Here is a 23,133-nt window from a genome sequence, read left to right on the forward strand (position 1 = left end):
CATTATGCTCGCAAAATCCTCATAATTATGATGCTTTGGCATGTGGGGATACATAATATTCACTTTGTTGTACTTATCGGGAGCCTCAGAGTTCGAAAGATTGTGCCTTTTCGTACTTGCCAGTGGCCAAAAGTACAACAAAATGTTACATGAGTACCCCCATACCAAGATGTCCATGCATGCTAGAGATCAACATGGAAAAGAGAAAAAAAATTACTTTTTGCCAGCTAGCTGGCCTCTGCGTACACCGCAGACACACCCACACACAACAGAAAGATACAGGTCGCAGCAGTAGTGTGGTCTTTGTTCACTCACGGTGGAAGATGGAAGAGCTTAGCGTAGTGTATACATGAGCAAGAAGAAGGGCATGCCACCTCACACATATACATGATTGTACACGTATGTACCAGACCAACATGATGCAAAAAGCGAACCACTGTGGTGAATGGGGCCGCCGGATAATTAACTAGCCCGAAGCTGGTGGAAAAAACCTCAGGACCCCAGCGGAGGCACAACCCTGAGGAAAAACCGGTTAGAATAACCCCATAAGATAAATGAACAAAACGTAGCCTGCAGAACCTATCTCGATGTGAGAATAAAGGGGAAGGCGGGTGGGAAACTACAACGAAAAGAGAAAGACCACGATGAAGAGAAACGTTTGAGAACACTGACAAAGAAACCAGCTGACGCAATCCTGGTGCCGTAACTATGGTGAAAATGCTGGCAAAAAATACATTTTTCGTTTCATTCGCTACGCTCAGCCAACGAAAAATAACACTTCTTTTATTCATTAGTTGACTTCTTTTGTAAAAACATTTTTTCATTGCCAAATTAGTTTGAGGTACCTTACTGTCTTCGTAATCGTCATATTCGTCCAACCGATGTCACCTCCACCCTGCGAATAATCAGCTCATCTCTCCCTTAGCTCCATCTCTCGTTCAATTATGGCCGAACATCAACTATACCTGAATATTTTTTTACAAAACAAAACAACAAGGAAAATCAAGGCTTGTTTGCTGCTACTTAAAGTTTCATGCTCTCGCAATCATCAGTCAACATTAGGATGGGGCGCTCGAGCATGAAACGTGAAGTAGCAGCAAACACGCCTTAGTTGTCCTTGTTGTTCTGTATTACGCTCTGCCTCCGCGGTGTTGAGCACTGTCAGCACACTGGGTACATCCTCCGGTCAATTTAACGAGAGAGCTTGGAAGCTCAGGGCCCTACTCTATGCTTTTTGCCTTTATGACCTAGGCAAAAAAGGACAGGGATGTTATAAAATTTTCAATTATCCTTTTTTTTCAAGGCATAACCTGGGATTCGAACCCGCACTCGCCCTACATGCAATCCCGATGCACTTCGCATTCATACTCATTCTTCCTAGTTGCTTCATGTTATGATCTTGCATTTGAAAGCCTTATTTGAATATTGTGGCCAGCTGTTTGTGGCCAGCTATCTTTGATGGTACGGTACGGGACAGATACAGGATAGCACCAGGCGCGACACAAACAAACAAATAAATATACACCAAATTAAAGCTGTGTAGACCCTGGCTAGCGCCAGACGTTACTGAAGTACCGTCTTCTGCATAGCTACGGGAATAAAAATAAATATTAGAGCAATATTCATATCCTGCAGAGTCATGGCTGCTAAGACCATGACTTCGTAACATGCATCATGTACATGAACGCGGAGTTTTGCGGACTACCTGTCACTATCTCGTCCGCCCCAGAATGCCTGATAAAGGCTGATTCACTCACATCTTCTGCTATATGTACTGTATCAGTGTGAGAAAGGACTTCGAAGAAGACGAGTTCGAGCATACAATAATGCCATGATTTCTACCATGCTTTTCATTGAAAACACTATTGGCATGACCTCGGAAACCCTTTACCATGCTGACCACCAGCACTGGTCAGGTGCAATGTACACAATTGGGTAGCTTACATACTAGAACTGTGGTACAATCATGTAGTTATGCTTCCACTACCGAAACGATGCCCAATTATGCTCCAATTTTCAACCACCAAATTATGCCAATAATTATTCCAATAATGATGCCGGCAAAATCCGCTGGTGCCTATCATCTACCTCCACTGAGGAGCTCTTAATGAGCGAAACAGCGGGCTGTAGGATATGGAGCATCTATCCAAGAATGAATTTCCTCGCTATGGAGTGGTGGTGTTGCGGAGAATGAATGTGAATCAAGAGCGTAGTGTGGAGAGGGGAACAGTTCAAATTATTTTTCCAAACAAGTAGCTTATTCGTTTTCTACGGGCGAGGAGAGCTTTAGCGACTTTTTAGAACGAATAATGCATAGCCGCAATTGTAGGCGAGACACGATTGTGGGTGATTTGCGTTTCACAGAGCGCGTCCATACTTACAGTGCGGTTAAGTCTGGAGTGGCACTGAAAGCATCACGCGTCACCATGGTGATATTACAATGATCCGTGGACCTAAAGCAAATAATACAAGCAACAGTACGTTACATACTGGTCGAATGTTTCCACACAATACTGTCACTTTCAACCAATCAAGTTTTCGTTTTCGTCTACCAGTATAATAATTAATATGGATAACAAGTCATCTACAAGGCATATATAACTGCCGTAAGAAGTTGTTAAGTTTGCTCGTGAGTACACGGCACTGTCTTCGACACAGCAAACCCTGTAGGAAACCACTGCTCTGTGCTCAACAAGCAGTGTTTCGGGGAATTCACCCATCATGCACCCGAGTGCCAATGTCTTCAGGAAGACGCGTAACAGCACTTGTGAGACGGCGGCAGTGCTGGTTGCTCCTTAACAGGAATGGAACGAATGCATGAGCGATGAAATAGATTCAGGTGATTCATCTGCCGGGCCTTCACAGGGGAAGTCTCTACTCCATAGAATACAGTAGGGAGGACACCGGCAGCCCTGCATACAAGACACTTGGACTTGACAGAGAGGCTTTGGCAAGCCCGGAGGGGAGCTCCTTCTCCAGAGTGCCTCCCTCTGCACGAAGGGCACTGCCAAGATACGTGAAGCTGACCACCACCTTCCTGAAGATCAATGACAGCTGGCGGGTCCGTTCAGTTCCCCGTCATGGCCTTGGTCTTCTGAGAACTCACAGTTTGTTATATTTATTTATTTATTTTATTTATTTATGGATTCCCCAAAGGCCGAAGTCGAGGGGGTTTCTGTTCTCATGATGTCTTGCTGGGAATATATCTGCAAAATTATAACATGTAGATTGAGAAGAGGAAGGGTTATACAAATGTGTACTGTAGAAATCAGCCATAACATTCGTTACTATTGTTGAGTCCGAACAAGGCCAACTGACAACGGGAATAGATATGTTGGTGGAACGACATTTATTAGAGACGGGATGACTAAGACCAGGACGAACGAGACGACTACATGGTGATTATTGAAGAGAGCGAGTTGAAGTAGCTATGGCAAACATGGACGCGCAAGTAGCTACCCAGGCCAAATGAATAATGCATGAACTAATGAATATGAACTACATGTAATTACTTGTGGGCCTAACACTATGTCACGGAAACTCTGGAAGGAATGAAACCAGCGGGTTCAAAGCGGGTGTTGGCAAAGATGAAACAGACACGAGACACAAAGCAATGACTATTTTGGGTGGTTCTAATGTCAGTGGGGAGAGAATTCCAGGTGGCAGCGGTAACATAGAGGAAAGTGGCACGCGAGTAGGTGTTCACCCTAGCAGGCGGGACAAGTTGGAGAGGGCGCCACGCACTGGTGGAGAGACTATAGCCCAGCTCCATAAGAGCAGTGGTCTGGTGGTGAACCAGGTGATGGAGCTCCCAAAGGCAATGGATGTGTCGCCGCCATACCAGACTAGGCCACTGGAGGTGCGCGAATAGAGATGCCTTTGGTTCAGTAGCGAAGGGAAACACACCGTACTGTCTCAAGACAGTTAGACCCCAACTCCAAGCAAAGGGCACAAACGGGTTCGTGATAGCCTCCAGGTAGCTCACACTCTCACACTCACACATACACGCATATCCTGTCCTGTCCTGTTGACCCACTGCCTTAAAGGTTACGTGGTCCCATTGCGGGAGGAGGGAGTGGAGCAAATACGCCGGTGCCGGGTCAGGTCCCTGGAATGCCGAAATCTCCGAGAGCAGTCACGCACATACACACACGTACACGCACACACACACATCTTGAGCCTTGAACCTGCCACTTGATGCAGTGGTGACGATGCAGTGCCACAGAGAACCAAGGAGGGCATAATTAAGTCTCGCATTTATGTTGAGCCAGGTAGTGGAGACGTGTGAACTTCCGAGAACAGGTCGGGCATGGAATGATATGGCACTCGAAGCGAGAGCTGCATGTTCTGCGGTTTCAGTTGTTCCGGCGGTGCCTTGTTTTGGTCCGGAAACAGCGCTGACAGGTGTGGGAGTGGTGCGCTGACATTGACTGTAATCAGGTTGGCGAGGTGCATCTGTCTCCGTAACTGGAGTGGCACCAAAGCTGGGAGAACAGTTGTGCACGGCAAGTCCACCTTGGCTGGCAAACGGTGTCGGACTGGTCAAGGCTTCAAACGCTCATTCCTACAATTGTGCCGACGAAGTCTTGCGATCGAGGAAAGTGCCAGCTGCATTCAAGCTCTCTTGTGTCTCTCCCCTTTTCAAAGCGGGGACACCGACTGTCGCCAGTAACTATCGCTCGATTTCTCTCCTTCCGATCGTGTCCCACCTGTTAGAGAAAATTGTCAAGGACCAAGATCCTACTTATGGGATCACCACATCTCAGTAAGTGGTGAGGACATGGTGCAAAAAAAGGATTGACGGCATGATGGTATCCATTCCGGGATCCAACTGCAGTTACCCATGCCCCAGTAAAGGTAATACTTGCTAATAGTGTGGGTGGCTAAATCAGACTAGGCACACACACACACACACACACACACACACACACACACACACACACACACACACACACACACACACACACACACACACACACACACACACACACACACACACACACACATACACACACACACACACACACACTACTACTACTACTATGATACAGCTACCCTAAACGGGTCACGCCGCCCTCCACCCAAGCATGAGCACTATGAGGGGCAGTGGCAAATAAAGAGAATCAGCTAGCAGAACTGGCAAAACAGATGAAACAATGGAGTAGAACGGACGACTGCTGTACAATCATGTTCGAGTACTGTAACAACAACCTGACAGCTACAGTGACAACGACTGAAAAATGAACAGGAAAGAAAAAAAAATTCAAAATTTCACGCCACGAAAAAAACACTGTCCACGAAAGAATCTACCAAGCAAAAGGAGTGTGGGCATCCGAAATCCCACCAGGACTCCACTAGCAGTTCTTCCACGTTGACGATGTAAGCGGCAGGGCAATGCCTCACAAATCCGACAGACTTCCGCAACGCTTGACCAGTGCACTCATGACGACGAAAGATTGAAGTTTCAATTCCCACCATTCCGCCATTGCGACCTTCCTCTCCGCACTCGCTCGTCCACTCCACTGAAACAACGACTTGTTCCAGCACTCCACCAGCCAATCCGCAATTCCCACCACTGCATTCTTCGAGCTTGGATTCTTCACAGCACTCGAGGGATAGCTACTCCACTGCGAGTGGTGGACCACGGCCGACGCAGCAGTGACAATATCGAAGTAAATTGTCCTGCAAGCTACATCGCGATTCCGCGCTCCAATCATGATGCAGCACTACCTTGGCAGTGTGCGAGGGTGCTCCAGGGTCGACTCTGGCTACGCCAGAGTCGCCCTGGGCAGGCAGAAAAACTTTGGAGAAAGCCAAGAACACGGAGCTCAGAAAGTGTAACCTGCTCCTAAGGAGCACAAAACAACACACACACACACACACACACACACACACACACCATTTGACCATCGACTATGACAGTGAGGCTCCAGCAGAAGCCATAGCAACTTGTGATGGGATTGCACTACACACACACACTTGTACTTGTACTTGTTGCTCACTGCCAAAACTGGTCACGTGGGTCTCCCCAGGAGAGGGGAGAGAGACTAAAAAGGAATCTTGGAAAGATGACTCAATTGGCTATTGAACCACCCAACGGCCGACACCCCCTGAAATCCCCAAAACTCTGGGTGGACTTGAAAATGATCCCACTTATGGGCTCACCACGCCTCAGTAAGTGGGTGAGAACAAGGTGCAGAAACAGGATTGACGGCATCAAGGTATCCATCCCGGGATCCAACTGCAGTTACCCTTGTCCCCAGTGAAGGTAATACTTGCAACTAGTGTGGGTGGCTAAATCAGAGTGGATCTGGTACAAGCTTCACTAGCACCATGATTACACAAGAGTTAATCTAGCCAGAAGTAGTCCATGGTTAACAGGTATGTATACTTCAAATAGAAAGTATATGAACCCTGAAACCTACAAAGGTGGTAGATACAACATTACACCTTTAAGCAGCCGAGCCCGTTGGCAACAGACCCAACACTATCCGGCATAAGTATACCCACCAACCGAACTAGCTGGCACACAAACACACCCACACACACACACATACACACACACACACACTCATACTCATACTCCAGCCCATCGCCGAAGCGATGATAGGGAACGAGCTATGTTAGATATAGCAACTTGTGCTCTGATTTTTTTACTATGTTCACATTCCCAGCTCGAAAACAAGAAAGAAAGACAATGGTACTGAGACTAGGACGAACGTGACAACTATTGAGCAGGGGCTGCACCGAGACGCAGCAGTGATGGTGGGGCATTGATGGCTCTGCCGACCTGAGGTCTCGGCATCACGGCCAAAAAAATGCACCAAAAAATAGAAGATAGAGCTGTACGAGGCAGCAAAGTGAAAAGAAAGGAAGAGTTAACATCAGCGAGCGGGAGAAACTGTGAGACTATGAACAATTACAGGGGTTGTGCCTGAGAGGAGCATCATCATGGCTGATCATGGCGAGTCGATTGTCCGAGCCAGTTGTGGTGCATAGAAAGGGATAGACGCGAGAGCATCATCATAGCGAGTCTACTGCCCAGAGCCAGTTTGTGCTTCGCAGATGGCGATAAACGTTAGTTTTGAATGCTTGCATTCCCTGGCTGTGGGGAGGCTGGGGCAGAAGAGCGGCAGGGAGGGAGTTCCAGTCACTAATACGAACAGAAGAGCGGCGGGGAGGGAGTTCCAGATTACTCCATTCAAACAGCTTGCAAGGCGGATAAATTGACCGCCACTAAGTTTAGCGTGGTCTACACCACACGGCTGGTTGAAGTAGATTTTTCTGGGCAGTGAATCCCTGTTTCTCATCTTCACATACACACATACGCACACACATAAGCACACACACATGCACACACACGTGCGCACACACGCATCCCCACATAATTATATACACTGTAATCATTTAAAAAGAAAGGACCAAAATATTACATATTATCCGCAGTTTGACAACAGTTATAAGCAAAATGTTGGAAGATGCCGTATAGTCAGAAGGTGCAACTGGTGGCACGATACTGACTGACGTTATACTGACATTCGACGACCTGATGATAAGCTCTGTCATGTCTTGGATGCGCAAACCAACAGCCTTCCACCTTGGAAGGTTCTAAGTTATGAACGAACCGATAGAGCTGATCATCAGTTTGTTGAATGTCAGCATCACATCAGTCAGCACAGAGGATTAGCAAGACGAAATTCGCGTTCACGTTCACAACCATTTTTTCAGTTGGCGAACTGGATTGCGAACTTCTGCATTTTTCGTTCGGAAAAGTAGTCGGAACACGAATCCCGGATTCGTGTCAGAGCAGTCATAAATTTACAACGCTGTAGTGTCTGTACACAATATACGTCGTGTCAACGTCATGTATGTTCGAATTCTGTTTGCTAATCCTTCTCATAACGCGAATTCCGTCACTGAGTTCGACTTTCCTTGGAGAGCGAACGCGAACGCGAATTTCGTCTTGCTAATCCTCCGTAGTATTGTGCTAGCTGTTGCACTTTCTGACTACACAACATCTTACTTATAACTGTTAGCGTTTGACACAAACTACGGATAACATGTGACATTTTGGTCCTTTCTTTTTTAATGTAACCCTTGGCTCTCCATCCAAGTGTTACTGTAATTATTATGAAGTTTTTTTTATTTATTTTTTACTATTGACACAGCCCTACTGGAAAACAGGTGGAGAACAAAAAGAAACGAGGAAAAGGACAAAACATAGGGGATGTAGGGACGACGTGCTGATATGCTGGGAGCAACTCAACCGACCACAGGTCTCGGCGTCAGCGTTGCAACTAGGCATCGAAAAATGTGTGTGTGTGTGGGGGGGGGGGTTACCTCCAAACCAGCTAGTAAGCTAATAAAACCATCTTGTGATATGGCCAAAAAAAGAACATACAGTGACAGAGTGAACTGAGTGGAACGTGGAGCTTTCACTCCTCTCTTTTTCAGTACCTCCGGCATGTGCGGTAAAGATACGACATTGTGTTTGAAGGCACTGGCATTGCAACTGGTGGAGAAGCATAGCAAACTTGCCTATTCGGTAGTGATGGGTGAGCTTCGGAGCATCCTGTCGTTTATCCTGATCCGTCGAGCCATAACATGCAGGGGATCGTATGGCCGTTGGCGAGACCACATCTTCTTGCACCACTGCGTTTTAAACGTGTTTTAATTGTCTGATTGTTTCTTTGTATCCGTTGCTTGCTTACTTGTAGTTTGTCTCCTGCAACCATGTTTCAACATTGTTAGTGCCCCATGTTTGGTGATTTTGTTGCCGCGTGACCGCCAACCGTCTGTACTTGCCATCTTCTCAGATTTGTTTTGCGTCACAGTTCACTTCCCATTATGGCAACAAAGAACTGGATTGAGTCTTTTCCTTCATATTCTTGGCGTATTGTTCATTATTGTGTATTGAGAATTTGTGTCATAATAATTATTATGTAAGCACATTTGCTTTGCCCGTACAAGAGGCTTTTCACTACCTTGTAATATATAACTGCCGAAGTCGCTACCACTATCCCGCACTGATTCGCCCAGCGCGGCCCTGGGATTAGCGGGTCTGGAGGTGACAGCGTTTCGAATGTCTGAGGGTGCTCAATGTCTGTTCTCATCGTAGAGTAAGAGTTACCTGGCATGCTAAGAGCGCGTGAGCAGCATAAAAAAAGAAAATGAAGCAAACAAATTTGAAATGTTTACGATGAAAGACCGAGAAATGGCTGACAATGAGAGAATGTTCTCGGATGCCCAGCGATGGGGAGTATTTGAAGCACCCTGGCGTTGGATTGTGATCTCAGTAGTGTCCAGTTGGAGCTCAATGTGACGCAGCTCGTGAAGAGCATTCCAGAGTGCCCAACATTGTGAAAATTCTAACTCGATTGCTTTACTATTTTCTGTGTTCTTATTTGTTCTTTAGTGCAACGGTGATTGCTGAAAAGCGTTGAACGAAAACATGTTCGAATCATCTTTTTCCACCGCTTTTTCTCCTTTAATACATGAATTTGTCCTTACCTGTCACATCATTTTTCGCATCATCTCCATCACTTAACATTGCTTAATCAAGTAATCCAAATGTCACTTCAGCTCGGCTTCCTTACCGCAACATTATAACTGTGATAATTGGTTGATTAGAACCGAAGATATTCTCAGAATGAGGTGAGAAATATCGCATTTGGAACTGCCTGGGAATTTTGGTCAGATGTATAAGTCTTAAAAGGAAACACATTTGGCCATCATACTCAGCAGAATAACACAACTATGTCCATGAGAACAAAAACGATTCTTAGGCTTTTGCTGCTTCTTACCCTAGGGGAATAGCACATAACTGGTTTGAATGCAAATGAGGCACTGGAATGGTTAGATATGACTCACGTACACTGCTAGCGTAGGAGGAAATCTCTCTCCAGACACGGAGCCCAACGGGGTACCGTACATGAATCTAAAGTACACAAGCCACACGTCCAGGAAGAGAAAGAAAAGGTGGTTGACTGGGATACTCTTACTGTCCGCACATACACACATCTTTATCCAATGAGATCGATGGGGTAGGTATTTTGAAATTATCGTAGGTTGGTCAAATCTTGGTCTTTTGGAGAGATCGAAATATGTAGGTCGATCAGAAAAATCTCCGCTACCGCCAACAAAAATGATTGGTCCAAGGAAATGTGCCCTCAGAGCACCTGTTGGCAAGCCTACACCGACTTTTAAATTCAAAAGTAGGGTCCCGGGAGTCACTACGAACAAAATTGAGCTCGACACAAGCAACGGGAGTCAGGTCGTTGAAAGTCTCAGTACCTTTTGTGCCTTGCTGCCGCACCATCTGACAATATTATCTCATTTTCTAGGTGGATTGTTAGTCATAAAATAATAACTCGCAACGTATTGGTCTTTTCTCTGTAATAAGTCACGTTCGCGTTCCAGTCAGCAGTGTGGAGGCATGATTCACAGGTTCGCTAATGCAGAATCAGGGTGAAGGGTAATACAGCCGAACCGGAGGACACTATGTTTACAGAATTGATAGCATAAAAAAGGATCAAAATCAGGTATTAGATGCGCATTCCTATCGTTGCAAAATGTGCCAATAACTGTCAAAGTCTACCGTGTGCTCCGGGGATTGCAGTCAGGAACTTACAGCTCTTTTGCACCGCTGGGTAGACTAGTTGGAATGGTTGTTCGAGTACTATCATCGCAGTGCACCTGTTTACCGTTGCATACACAATACTGGGGACAGGCGAGAGCGCTTCCGCAGAACAGAATGAACTGCAGCAGGATGACGAGGCGACGTGACGAGTCGGAAGCCATTGCATACTGTGAATTGTTCATATTACATGCACCTATGAACACAAACACAAACAAGGAGGGGGGGGGGGGGGGGGGGGGGCGGGGGAAAGCTTCGACATTCAACTAAGGCTGTTTTTTTACATGAGAAATTTCAACCCCGGTCGAGTTCACCCCGGGTTGAAAGTCTGTGTGATAGACAACATTGGAGAGCGTTTACATGAAGACAGTTGGCTCGGCTCAAATACTGATATGCTGCCAAAAGTCTACTTCAAGAGTCCTGTTTGTTCACGTGAATATTTTCGCATGTGCATTGCTATTCAAACCTGGCGGGAGATACACACAGATGTACGTTAGTATGATTTTCTCGCCCCGGGTTGATCTCAACCCAAGGGGAGGGTTGAAATCAACCCGGGGCGAAGTTTCAAACCGGGTCAAGCGCAATGCGTCATGTAAACACGCCATTCATTTTGTGTACATGACGGGTTGAAATCTGACCCGGGTCAAACTCAACCCGGGTTGAAACGCCTCATGTAAACACAGCCTGATGTCCAATATCAGGGAAGACAAAAGCAAGGAGCAGTTCGGTTCAGTTTTAATTTTTTATGTGGCAGCACTGAGCAATGCCGCTATGATGGTCATATCACAGTGAGGAATCCGGCCACAAAGCCTGCACAAATACATATGAATAATAAAGTTCTAAAAGAAATACGAACCACAAATGGACCACTTGCCATTTGTACAGATTCACGAAATCCCGTAGAATCCCGTAGACCTGGAATTGTGTTGAATGTGCTATGCATGCGCATTTGACCAATTTTCGCGTCATAATTCAATGACCAGCAATCGCTTTTCCAGCTTCTTCACTTTGGTTAGAACTAATGACTAGCTAGATCTTTGTCAGAAAAAAGGTTTTCGTATGAAATGCCTTCAGGCCCCATTTCTTAGTGGAAACAGCAGAAAACAGAATAGGGTCCTGCACATTCAACACCCTTCCGGGTCTACGGGATTCTACGGGATTTCGTGGATCTGTACAAATGGCAAGTGGCCCATACGTTCCTCAGAAATCGCCAGCGTGGCGGGAGGCTCGTGTTGATCAATCCCTTGTTGATAATTTTCAAATATTGTTCTAGACCCTCTGTTGGAACGTTCTCCGTTTGTTAGTGTTTGTCTTCGGTTTACATGTATTACTCAGTATGTCATAGTTGGACATTGCTCGAATATTCTCACCTTGTGCGTTTCACTATTTGCAATTCCTCTGTTTCAGTTTTCGTTCTATCTCTCTGACAGGGGCAGCAACCACCCTGCTGGTGGGTACCGGCATCCTCCGGCAGTTGCGCTGGAACTCTACAATACATTCTTGTTCTTCAATAATTAGTAATCTGCCTTTCTAGTTCTTCGCTGCTTGAAATATTATTTATTTGTGCTGTTTCTTGCGGCACTCGGTTTTGACCTTTTTTGCATGTCCGCGTGTGTACTGATGACATCATGCATTATTTTCTGTCACGTGTTTTCCTTGCGCGTGTTGTTCAAAATGTTTGAACTGCGCTCGCTTCTTTGCTAGCTGTTTTCTTTGCATAGTCAAGCGTGGGGACGCTACGGTATCATCCTCCTTGGCTGTGTGTCCAGTGCGGGGCCGGGTACGTGCGTCCCAAGCTATTCGTTCTTTGTTCTTTTTGGTTAGATTCTTCAATGGAGTTTTGGAGATCAAGTGTGGGTTTGCGAGGGAACCGGTGAAACACCCTCTAAGGCACACCATACAGGACCTTAGGAGGGCAAAGGAAATGCGGCACCTGACAAATGCCATGACATGTGCATACGGATAATTTAGCTTGTCTGCCAGCAGCGATGCGATTCTCTTGTACAGGCTGGTTGCCAAATGTCTCAAACCACCTGACGCCGTCATGACCACCGGGGCAAACAACGCATGTTCGACATTCCGGACCCGCTCCTCGTACTTCCTTCTTGTTTCCTGTTCATATTGGTGATAGACAGTGGCCAGTGGTGCAGTGTGGTTCGAGGCAGCATGAGGGTTTAACATCATGCACATCAATGAGTGTGTGCTCCAAACGATTGCCCCACAATCCACTGACACTGATATCGAGACGTGCCTGGTCCTTGGTGATTGCCGTGCGATAGCGAAACCGCTCTTCAGGAGCAGTTCAGTAGACACTGAAGCTCATACAATTTCCTGGTTAGCGTAGTCCTGAGCCACAGGGCAATTCTCAGCCAAACAATTCTCGGCCACTTCTAGAGGGAACTGCTCAATTTCCCAACCAGACAGTAGTAATATTGCCTACAAAAAGTGGTTTGAGCGACTTTCTCGATAAAAAATGGCGAATTAGGTGCTGCTTGATGCGTGAGTGGATCATTCTTTCGTTCCGGGATGAATTGACACTTGACTGACTCACGACTGCAATCCAGAGTACACGAAAAGTCTATTGAATGTTTCACTCGGCAAATCTGCAAGAATGCACCACTACCTTCTCAATAAACAGTGTTCTAGGGGAATCCACCCCTCATTACAGTGGATATCGGTTATAAAGTCATCGGACATAGTGTTAAACCGGCTATTATGATACAATATGAAAATATTAAAAGCAAAACCAGAAAAAGCCAGTCAAATTATCATTATAACCAATATATCGTTTATAGAGATAAAAAAAGAAGGTGGTGTGAGACTGGAACTGGGCTGTTATCACTGCATGCTGTAGCGCAGTATCTACTTTCCTCGCCGTTTGTGCTTGTGTTGTCATGTATATGTAGTAATGCACACCCGCCATGACGTGCTTTGCACTTCTCTACGCGCGCTGTCACTATGTACCGCGCTTTGCTTGCTTGCCTCCTTCTTTTATACTGCTGTTCTTTCCATGTCCACTTCATTCCTGATGATGGTCATAAAGACCGAAACGTTGTAACGATACCAATGGATTTGTGTGAAATGCAGTGCTCTCTTGAGTGTAGGCAGGTTGCCTGCAAACAATTCAAGTATAATGAAGCTGCGTGAAGCGTCCTTCAAAATTTTGAAAAAGAAGTAAATTATCAAATTATCGTATCCGTTCCCGAAGGGTTCCCGAAGGGAACTCACGACGGCCGCTAACACGATAAATCGCCTATAAAGATACAGAATCACCATTCAAAACACCTCCTTGTGCAGAAAAAATTATCGTCTATAGTAATAGCAACACACGAGTGTGAGGCATTGATGTCTCGACTTGGAGCCACCTGTGTGTTGTCATAGGGTATTCTGGTCTGGTGCTTCCTGGATGATGCCTTTGGGCCAATTAGTTCTTCACTCTAGACTGGAGAAGGTGCAGTAGCATCCATCACGTATCAGTACGCTACATTAGCGCGATCGAGTACCCACACGTGTATAATGTGTATGTATGACGCGCGCAGTTGAAAATCGCCTGTAGTGATTATTAGGCCTTGGCGGATAATGCCGGCAGAAAAATTGGCAGAATTCGGTACTTTTTCTGGTAAGTTTCATGCATGTTTGGTATGTGGATAAAGAAATGGAGCAGAATTCGAGGAATTGCCCGCCATAAGGTTTGTATGGTTCTGCCAATTTCGGTGCAAAAAAAGCAGAATCTGCCACCTTTTCGAGCATTATCCGCCAAGGCCTACGCGATATACCGGTTATAGTGATAACATGTGAAAAATCAGAAGGGCACGTAGCCATGGTTGGCTATAAAAACCCTGCAATCGCCTCGCAAAGTGGTCATTGGCTACCCAAGCCTTGTATTGCTTGGAATAAAATAAATAAATAAGTAAAAATAAACGTTATAGCCAATATCTACTGTACTTGAGCTCCAGTAAGCTAATGGCATTTAAGTTCCGTGTTCCGAATTCCTTCTCTATCAGATTCAGACTTTCCAGCAACCGATGCGCTGACTCGATCCACATCTAGTCCCACATCGGCTCATACAATCATGCCTGAAGACTGTATATGACTGCAATGTGCAACTTGATCTCACTCTAAAATAATAAAGTACAATACAATACAAATCTCACAAGAGTGACGTAGTGTGCCTATTTAGCGAGCAGCAAGGCGATAATGGTATCAGCAAGCTGAAACGAGACACAAGCGAAATATACGAGAATCTAGAAGAAGGCTCAGTGACAAGGACCAGCGCCTAGAAAATGCTACAACTAGTGCCATGCAAGAGCCCAATGTCGCACTGAGAGATGTTTGAACAAAGTGCGCCAGCATGATAATAATTATTACTAGTATTGCGTATAGAAAGTTTAGATGTGTGCCAATTGTAATGTACAGGTGTGATAAACGCAAGATAGGTGATAGATCCTTCCTAACACAAAACCTATGTGTTGCATGAAAGGTGCGCATGGGAGGCAAGTGCTGAGCATTATGGTCAAGTCATGATGCGTGACCTCCGATCCACACGTTTACATGCTGTCAATGGGTGATACAACTACACACTGCAGTACTAGTTCCTTGACCTATGCTCATACATTTTCCAACTTTCCGAGAGCACTGCATTTGGTGGTGCTCTCCGAGCCACAATATCACCAGGTATACCAGCTTGCGGTGTCACTCCTTCTTTTTCGTGGCGGCAAACAAACTTGCGCACTCCAGACAGCAACGTGAGTCAGTATCACTCTCGGAGGAGCGGAACATTGTTCAACATTTACAAGCTATGTAATAATGTGAATCGTTGGAAATTATAATACATGACACCCGGAAATCACGTTAGAAAGCCCATTGTTTTTCATGCATTCATGATGGGGCTAAGCCATTCTACTCACCTTGATCGTTGTATCACACGACCGCTGCAGGCTTCCCTTCTCTTTCCTCTTCAAATAATTCCAAGTATTTCGAAAGAAAGTGATAATTATGCTAAAGGATGATGTTTCCACGCAGTAGCCACACTATCCCCAGTACATGGTCCGAAGGATGATCTTGACCTGGCCCTACTGGACTGGAACTAGTAGAAGGCGTTTTGAAGCAATTGTTGGACAGGCACAACTAAGAACAGAGCGGATGATTTGCTGCTGTGGATCTGATTCTCTGTATTTTATTTCTTTCTTTTTACACCACACACAATAGCAGTGACTATACTTGATGGCAAGAGATACCAAGGTGTTGCTGATGCCCGTGTTTAGTGATGCAGATCACACAGCCTTTCCGGTGTGAGTTTGTTGGGCGGAAGAGAAGATAAGAAAATTTGATGACATGTGTGTGACAGCGACCATAAAACAATGTCAGTTAGTGGAAAGGTTATTGATCAAGATCTGTCGACCAAAACCGAGGCGGATGTGTTGCGAAATACAAACGATGTCTTAGGTTCCATTCGCTTGCGCAGCTGCCTTCGTGGAGCAACTGATTTACAGCATTAGGTTCCGTCCTTCTTGTACAAATAATGCAGCAAATGAACCCGTGTGTAACTGGCACTGCCAGTGCACGTCATCGCAGGGGTATACTGCTGATATAGATGTATGGGAATTGTATTACGCGATGTTGATAAAGTGGTGTGCTGCTCCATGACATCCGATCCCGTGAATCAAGTGTTGCGCCCAGCACCGGTGCACCATACCAATGTCCGCAGGTATAGGCCTGCACGCGTCCAGTGTGGCATTTACTCGCAGGATCGGATTGCACTGACCGGTACTATTATGAAGTAGCGGTGCGGCATCCTGCAGCTTCATAACTCGACGAAAATTGGTGAGCACACATGCTCATTCCCTGTGCACTGCAAATTCACAATTCATTTCATTTCACATAATCATTTTCAACGTTTCAGCAAATTGCCATCATCAGGATACAATATGAAGTGGAAGTCTGCCAAGGTGCAGTTATATACACTTATTTGGTGTTCTTAGGTGTTGATTATTTCTATGACTACACATGTTACCTCAGTGCTAGCAATATGACATGTCTAAAACTAGTGAAAGATCACAAGTTTTCACTGACTCATATGCTGGGTGTTGGTAATAAGTTAGCACAGCGCAGATGTCACCAGATAACTTGAGAAATGTCTGAACAGGTTTCTCGCGAGCAATACACGAATGTGACCATGTCAGTGTTTTCCAGGAAATACTGTCACCTAGATAACCAGTGTGGTATGACTGTTTTAGAGTAATGACCATCCAGCACTGGTGTTGATCTCTGGGCCTTCGTTTCTGATCTACACTGCCTCCCGCAATTTGCGGCTTGCCCTGTCACTGGCTCTTGCAATCATAGACACTGCTGAGAAGATGCTGTCTCTGACACTCAGGTTGATCCCTGCATGCTTAGCTCGCATGTGGTCACCTCATGGCTTATCCACAGTACGTCTACGAGCTTCACCGTTGTGTTCCTCCAGTCTCGTCTCCAGTGTGCGACCCGTCTCTCCGATGTATTTTTCCCTGCACAACTTGCATTGCAGACAGTATATCACATTCTTCCTCAAACATATGTTCACTCCACCCGACTTACAAGTCAGACACGGTTCCATTGGGCGTCCTCTTCTCTTTGTCTTGCTGATGTTGGGCTCCCTTAATGCTTGGGCGGACTTTGTACTGCGTGACAGAGCTGACGCTTGAGGCTACCCGCATGCTCGTAAACCACCCGGACTGGTAACTTGTGCTTCCGGATAGCTTTGCCGACGCTGTGATGCACCCTGTCCGACTTATATGGCAGCTTCAGAAACGCACAACACGGATTATCTCGGCGGCGACGCTTGGGTTTCCTTGCTGCTTCTCGGGCATTAATGATGAGGCTCTCTGGAAAGTGGTTGAGTTGAAGTTGGGCTTGAGTTTTCTGTTCGCTAAATTTACACAATTTTTTTAAAAATGTACACATATTGTCATTGGAAGACAGACGTTGTGCTCATGTCTGAGAATACCAAAGTATGTATGCAAGTGGATCTCTCCGATTTCGCTCAAAATTTGCAGGTAGGTTGCCTTTGGGGTGTGGATCGATTGGGCAAAGCCCTTGAAAAAGTTTCTGAAGGGAACCTTGAAATTTGCATACCCCTCAAAAATTGCCGAAATATCACATTATTTATGGGTCTAGAAACGAGTCACACCACAGCGTATACGAACAAGCTATGAACAAAACTCCATCAAGCCAACATTGCCTCACCTTAGAAGAGTTCCTGGAGCAGTACCGCTTAGCCACGCCAGCATCCCAGAAGACGAGGTCCATCACCCCCTGACGCCACAAATGATCGTCTTGAAAATAGCCAATTTACAAGCGCTGGCAAAACAGCCAGCTACGTCCTCAATTGGTCAGAACTATACACCGGCAGATAGTAGAACACCTCTTCCAGCGCTGAAGACATGTCCCCCATCTTCCTTTTGGGGTTTTCTTGAAATAAACTTTTTTGAATTTTTTCACTCGACCATGCTGAAATACGGCCAAAGTCATACCTGCGCAGGAAAGCTCGCCACTCCGCGACGTCTCCTCAGCAATTTCTACTCCAACACTACTCCCAAGGCCGCAGAACAAAGTGTAGTGTTGACTCTGACAAGGAAAAGCAGCGGTGATCACTTGTCACTCCAAACGACAAGCTTCTCCTTGCGCCACCAATAATTTTTTGTGCGACTGTTGATGCAAAAGTGACTGAAGGCCTGAGCGCAGTTTTTGAATTTTATTGCAAGATGCACGGTGAGATCGCGTGCTCTATGACGTAGGATGACGCTTCCTGCATCACGATACGCGGCCTTCGATCGCGAATGTGCCTGGAACGCTACTAGGAACAGACCATGATGGCAGAGGTAAGATGAGCTTCATTTCCTGCTTGAAATGCTGAGAACCCCCACTAACTGTCCTCGGAGTGTTGCAATGGCAGCAAGCCGTTGAAATATGCCCCGTACAGCATGGAGAGTTATTCGTCTTTCACACTTACAATTTGCAATCCCGAACATAGTCCAACAGTAAAAGTCCCTTGTTTTCATGTCGATGCTCGACAAAAGCGGCTAGCTCGGTCCCTAGCTAGCTAGCTAGCTATTTACAAAGGCCCTATTCCTACGCCTGTATGATGCCCGGGGACCCTCTGATACAGATAAGTACTATTAATATTATATAACCCAACTAGCAGCACCCGCGGCCAGCGTTGCCTGGCCGAACGTGGCATGCGCGGGTGAAGCAAGTACATGAACAGCACACGTGCTCAGCACGTGGTGGTGGCTACACGATTCGCACGCTTCGCGTGCTCAGTGCTTCTGTGGCTGCTTCCGCTAGCTACACGATTCGCACGCTTCGCGTGCTCAGTGCTTCTGCGGCCACTAGCTAGCTACACTGTTCGCATGCTTCACGTGCTCAGGGCAGCGCTGCTCCGCAGCATGGCCTGAGCGTGACACACACACAGACACACGTCACAGGTGCCTCTTCTTTATAAGTAAAGATACTAGTACAGTACTAGTAAAAACCAGATAAACCAGTTGTTATAGTTCACACATGTTGTTAGTTTGACAGCATGAAACAAGGTGGAGGACATAACACCCAGCTGGAGAAACTAAAGAAGTCAGTTACGACTGCCCTTGAAGCTGAGAAGTTGTGTGAGCTCAGTCTGTGCGAACAGCAGGTTCATTATCCAAACAAATGGCAAAATAAAAAGTTGCCAGAAGAATAACCTCTACAAATAACCAATTGTGTTATCCACACGTATCAACTACTTATCAGCATTTCAAAGAATATTCTGATTCTGAAAACAATCGTTTCAATGCTCGACCTTATTATAATGATGATAAACTGAACACAATTCAAGAATACTATAAATCAACACATAAGAGATTGGAACTCAGATGGTGAGCCAAGAAAAAAATGTAACATGGAAAAATGTGGGCACAAGGCACTTTCATGCCGTGGAATGTCTCCGTGCTCCTTGTCAGTTTTGTGCTGGATTGTGCACGTCTGACTGTTCAAAATCTGGCTTAGTTGGTAGACTCAATCGCATAACTTGTGCCCACATTTGTCCATGTTACATAAGTGATATGAATGTTATCTAATCTGGCACTCAATGTGTGACATTTTGTGTGTTATCTTGCAATATCACTTGACTCAATATCACATCAGACTAATTGTACCAAAGTTCCGTTCGTTTCTCTGCAGGGAGGATGGGAGTTGAAAAATCCACAGCTGATGCAAACCGGATTTTTAATGTATGATGTATATATGGTTTTTTTTCTGCACCCTACTAGGTTCATCGTTAGCTACCCCACAGCTGAGTGCCATACTGGTCATGACGTAACTACAGAAAGAGGAAAACTGAGCCAAAGGCAAGGTAAGAAACTAAGAATCACTTCTCGACATGATAACGGCACACGCGCGATGACTTTGTTTTGTAGGCTCTGTTGAGAAGCGATACTCCAACGCGTTCACCTGTGACCACCACGGCACAATGTATAGTGCGACAAGGCTGGTGTGATATTCAGTGCTGAGAATGTGACCGCGGTCCGAGCAACAATTAACACCACCTTTGTGCAGTTGACAAGACCCTTGTTCAACCTTGACCATTCCTGGAGCAATATAAATCTAAATCTGCAAAAAACAAACTCTCTCTACAGCTACTTGTTTTCTCCTGCAACCTTCTCCGGGACTGTGCTGCTTTTTAAAACTACTGTCATGTCCAGCAAAATCCAGCCGTATCATGCTCAACTAGGGTCAGGACCATACAGTTGTTGCCCACAGGGACAGTTGTCTGTGTACTGCTGCGGGGTACTGATGTTATATTTGGCTGGATTTCATCAACAACGACTACTTTACCATTCAAATGGTTGGTTGTTACCTGTGATCTCTGTGTTCTCTTTGTAAAACTTTATACCTGTGCATGGCCATGATCCCATGTACAAACAGCCCCAGAGAGTACCCACGCGTGCTGGCAGCTTACTTATCTGGGACCAGCGTGTGGCGCACGGCAGTCGGCCCAACAACAGCACGCGAGCAAGGTACGTCAGAACACTGCTACGTATATGAGTATTCGTGTGCGTGTGTGTATGAGTGTGCGCTCGTGTGTGTGTGTGTCCGTATTTGTATTAAAGTTTGATGCAGTGGTTTGTACTAGGTGCTTTCCCGCCTACTCAGTTCTCACCAACCAGACTGATATCTATGATAAAGCTCTGCTCTACGGTACATGAGTAGATGGTGCTCTCCAGATATCTAGCAGCATCTAGACCCTCCTGGAATACGGAGAACTTAATTATGGGCTGCTTATCGCTATAGGCTACTGACATGTATTGTACTATGGTACTTGAAGTCTTGAATAGTAGTCGTTGGTGGGAAAGGATCATCCCTCTAGGCTATGTGTGGGTTTGTGTTATGACAAGTTCTTGTGGACCTACAATGTCCTCTGCAGGTATGTTCAATTTGTAAAGATGTTCCCATCCATCAACCTCCGCTCAGAACGAGCTAAGAATCGTGGACAGCTTATCAAGGACTCTTCTAAGGTGAGGCAATGTTGGCTTGATGGAGTTTTGTTCATAGCTTGTTCGTACACGCTGTGGCGTGACTCGTTTCTAGACCCATAAATAATGTGATATTTCGGCCATTTTTGAGGGGTATGCAAATTTCAAGGTTCCCTTCAGAAACCTTTTCAAGGGCTTTGCCCAATCGATCCACACCCCAAAGGGAACCTACCTGCAAATTTTGAGCGAAATCGGAGAGATCCACTTGCACACATACTTTGGTATTCTCAGACATGCTCTCTTAAGAATTGAGACTTGGTAACTGCAAGTTTGATGTGATGGGGCACGGCAGATGCGTAGTCTATCAGCAATCCACTATTGCATGGCTTGTGGAAGAGCTTGTACGTCATCTGGCCTTACTGTTGTATGGCAATCATCACGTCCATGCAATCAATCCAGCCTTTGCTACTGCTGTGCTCCTAGATGAACTTGAGTCGGTCGTGTCCTGCATTGAAGTGCTGTATTAACTCCAAGAGGCGTTTCTCGCCGTGGGTCCAGAGAATGATCACATCATCAATGTACCGTTTGTACAGCACAGGCAGAACCGGTGAATCGGAAAGAAGGCGCGTTTCCAGAGAGTGCATGAACAATATTATTGCGAATGGTGGTGCTAGATTATTGCCCATTGCAACTCCCTTTACCTGGTGGTAAATTTGTCGCCGAGAGTTGGCTGTTGTGGAGGTGCATATGTGAGGTGTTGTTTGTCTTAATTCTTATATTTTTTGTAATTGTATTTTAATCTGTATTGGGTGCTGCTGTAGCTTTGCAATGGTACTACATCACATACAGAGTATTAATCACACACGATTTTTCTTTTGGGTTACACATTTGTCCTTTTCTGGTTTTCTGGGTTTGCATTTTCATCCATTTTGTTTCTTTTGCCCGTAAAAGAGTCTTCAGTACGGACATTGCTCTTCTTCTACTTGGCAAACAAACAGCTCATGTGCTACCATTGCAGGACACTAACCGACGGTGCTGACGTTCTACCACTAACTGGCTAACAGTAGTCACTGGCGGTGTTAGTGGACATTAGAGAGGTTAAGATGCACGTTATTTCCGACGTGACGCGCAATTTCACGTCAAATTTGGCGTAAAACTCCAAATTTCGACGTGAGCAGCAGGTCGCTCGCGTGGATTTTTCGACGTGCGAGCAAATAACGCGAGCTGAACTTTCGCGTCACGTCGGAAATAACGTGCATCTTAACCTCTCTATTATACCAGAATTGAAAGAGAGTGATACATTTTTGAAAGGATTGGGGGAACTTCAAATTGAAAGGAGCAGCTGGGGAAGTGAACTGCCTGAAAAGAGAAAAAATCGCCAGACCCACCAGGACTCAAACCCGGGACCTTGCTTGTCATGAGCAATGCTCTAACCACTGAGCTATGGGATTGCTGTCTTTCACTTCTGGTAGGGTCCAGAAAATGCCCGTGGTTGGTCCCCTGGGGCAGGGAGAAAGACCCAAGTGCCATCAGTATGTGTGGCACGTGTTGTGAGCTGCCTTTGGAGTGAAAAACGTGTCAGCGCCTTCTAGATTCAGCCCGGTCCCATAGCTTAGTGGTTAGAGCATTGCTCATGACAAGCAAGGCCCCGGGTTAGGGCTTGGCGGATAATGCCGGCAGAAAAATTGGCAGAATTCGGTACTTTTTCTGGTAAGTTTCATGCATGTTTGGTATGTGGATAAAGAAATGGAGCAGAATTCGAGGAATTGCCCGCCATAAGGTTTGTATGGTTCTGCCAATTTCGGTGCAAAAAAAGCAGAATCTGCCACCTTTTCGAGCATTATCCGCCAAGGCCTATCCCGGGTTCGAGTCCTGGTGGGTCTGGCGATTTTTTCTCTTTTGAGGCAGATCACTTCTCAAACTGATCCTTTGAATTTGAAGTTCTCCCAATCCTTTCAAAAAATACTTGAAGTACTTTAAAAGTAATAATAAAGCATCGTTCAAGCAGTA

The 23,133-nt window shown here is 45.7% G+C and overlaps 1 protein-coding gene across 1 annotated transcript in view; it reads right to left on the reverse strand.

Moving 5' to 3' along the window:
• The window catches only part of LOC135828362 (slit homolog 1 protein-like), a 29,787-nt gene extending 18,974 nt beyond the window's left edge, over window positions 1–10,813 (reverse strand). Inside the window, exons 1-3 of the mRNA XM_065340816.1 lie at window positions 10,631–10,813; window positions 9,875–9,937; window positions 2,382–2,453 (exon numbers count right to left, since the gene is read on the reverse strand). Of these exons, the coding sequence (XP_065196888.1) occupies window positions 2,382–2,453; window positions 9,875–9,937; window positions 10,631–10,800 (305 nt within the window). The 5' untranslated portion in view covers window positions 10,801–10,813. The remainder of the gene's footprint in view (window positions 1–2,381; window positions 2,454–9,874; window positions 9,938–10,630) is intronic.
• Between the last annotated feature and the right edge of the window lie 12,320 nt (window positions 10,814–23,133).

This window comes from Sycon ciliatum, chromosome 12, assembly GCF_964019385.1.
Source record: "Sycon ciliatum chromosome 12, ocSycCili1.1, whole genome shotgun sequence".
Lineage (NCBI taxonomy): Eukaryota > Metazoa > Porifera > Calcarea > Leucosolenida > Sycettidae > Sycon > Sycon ciliatum.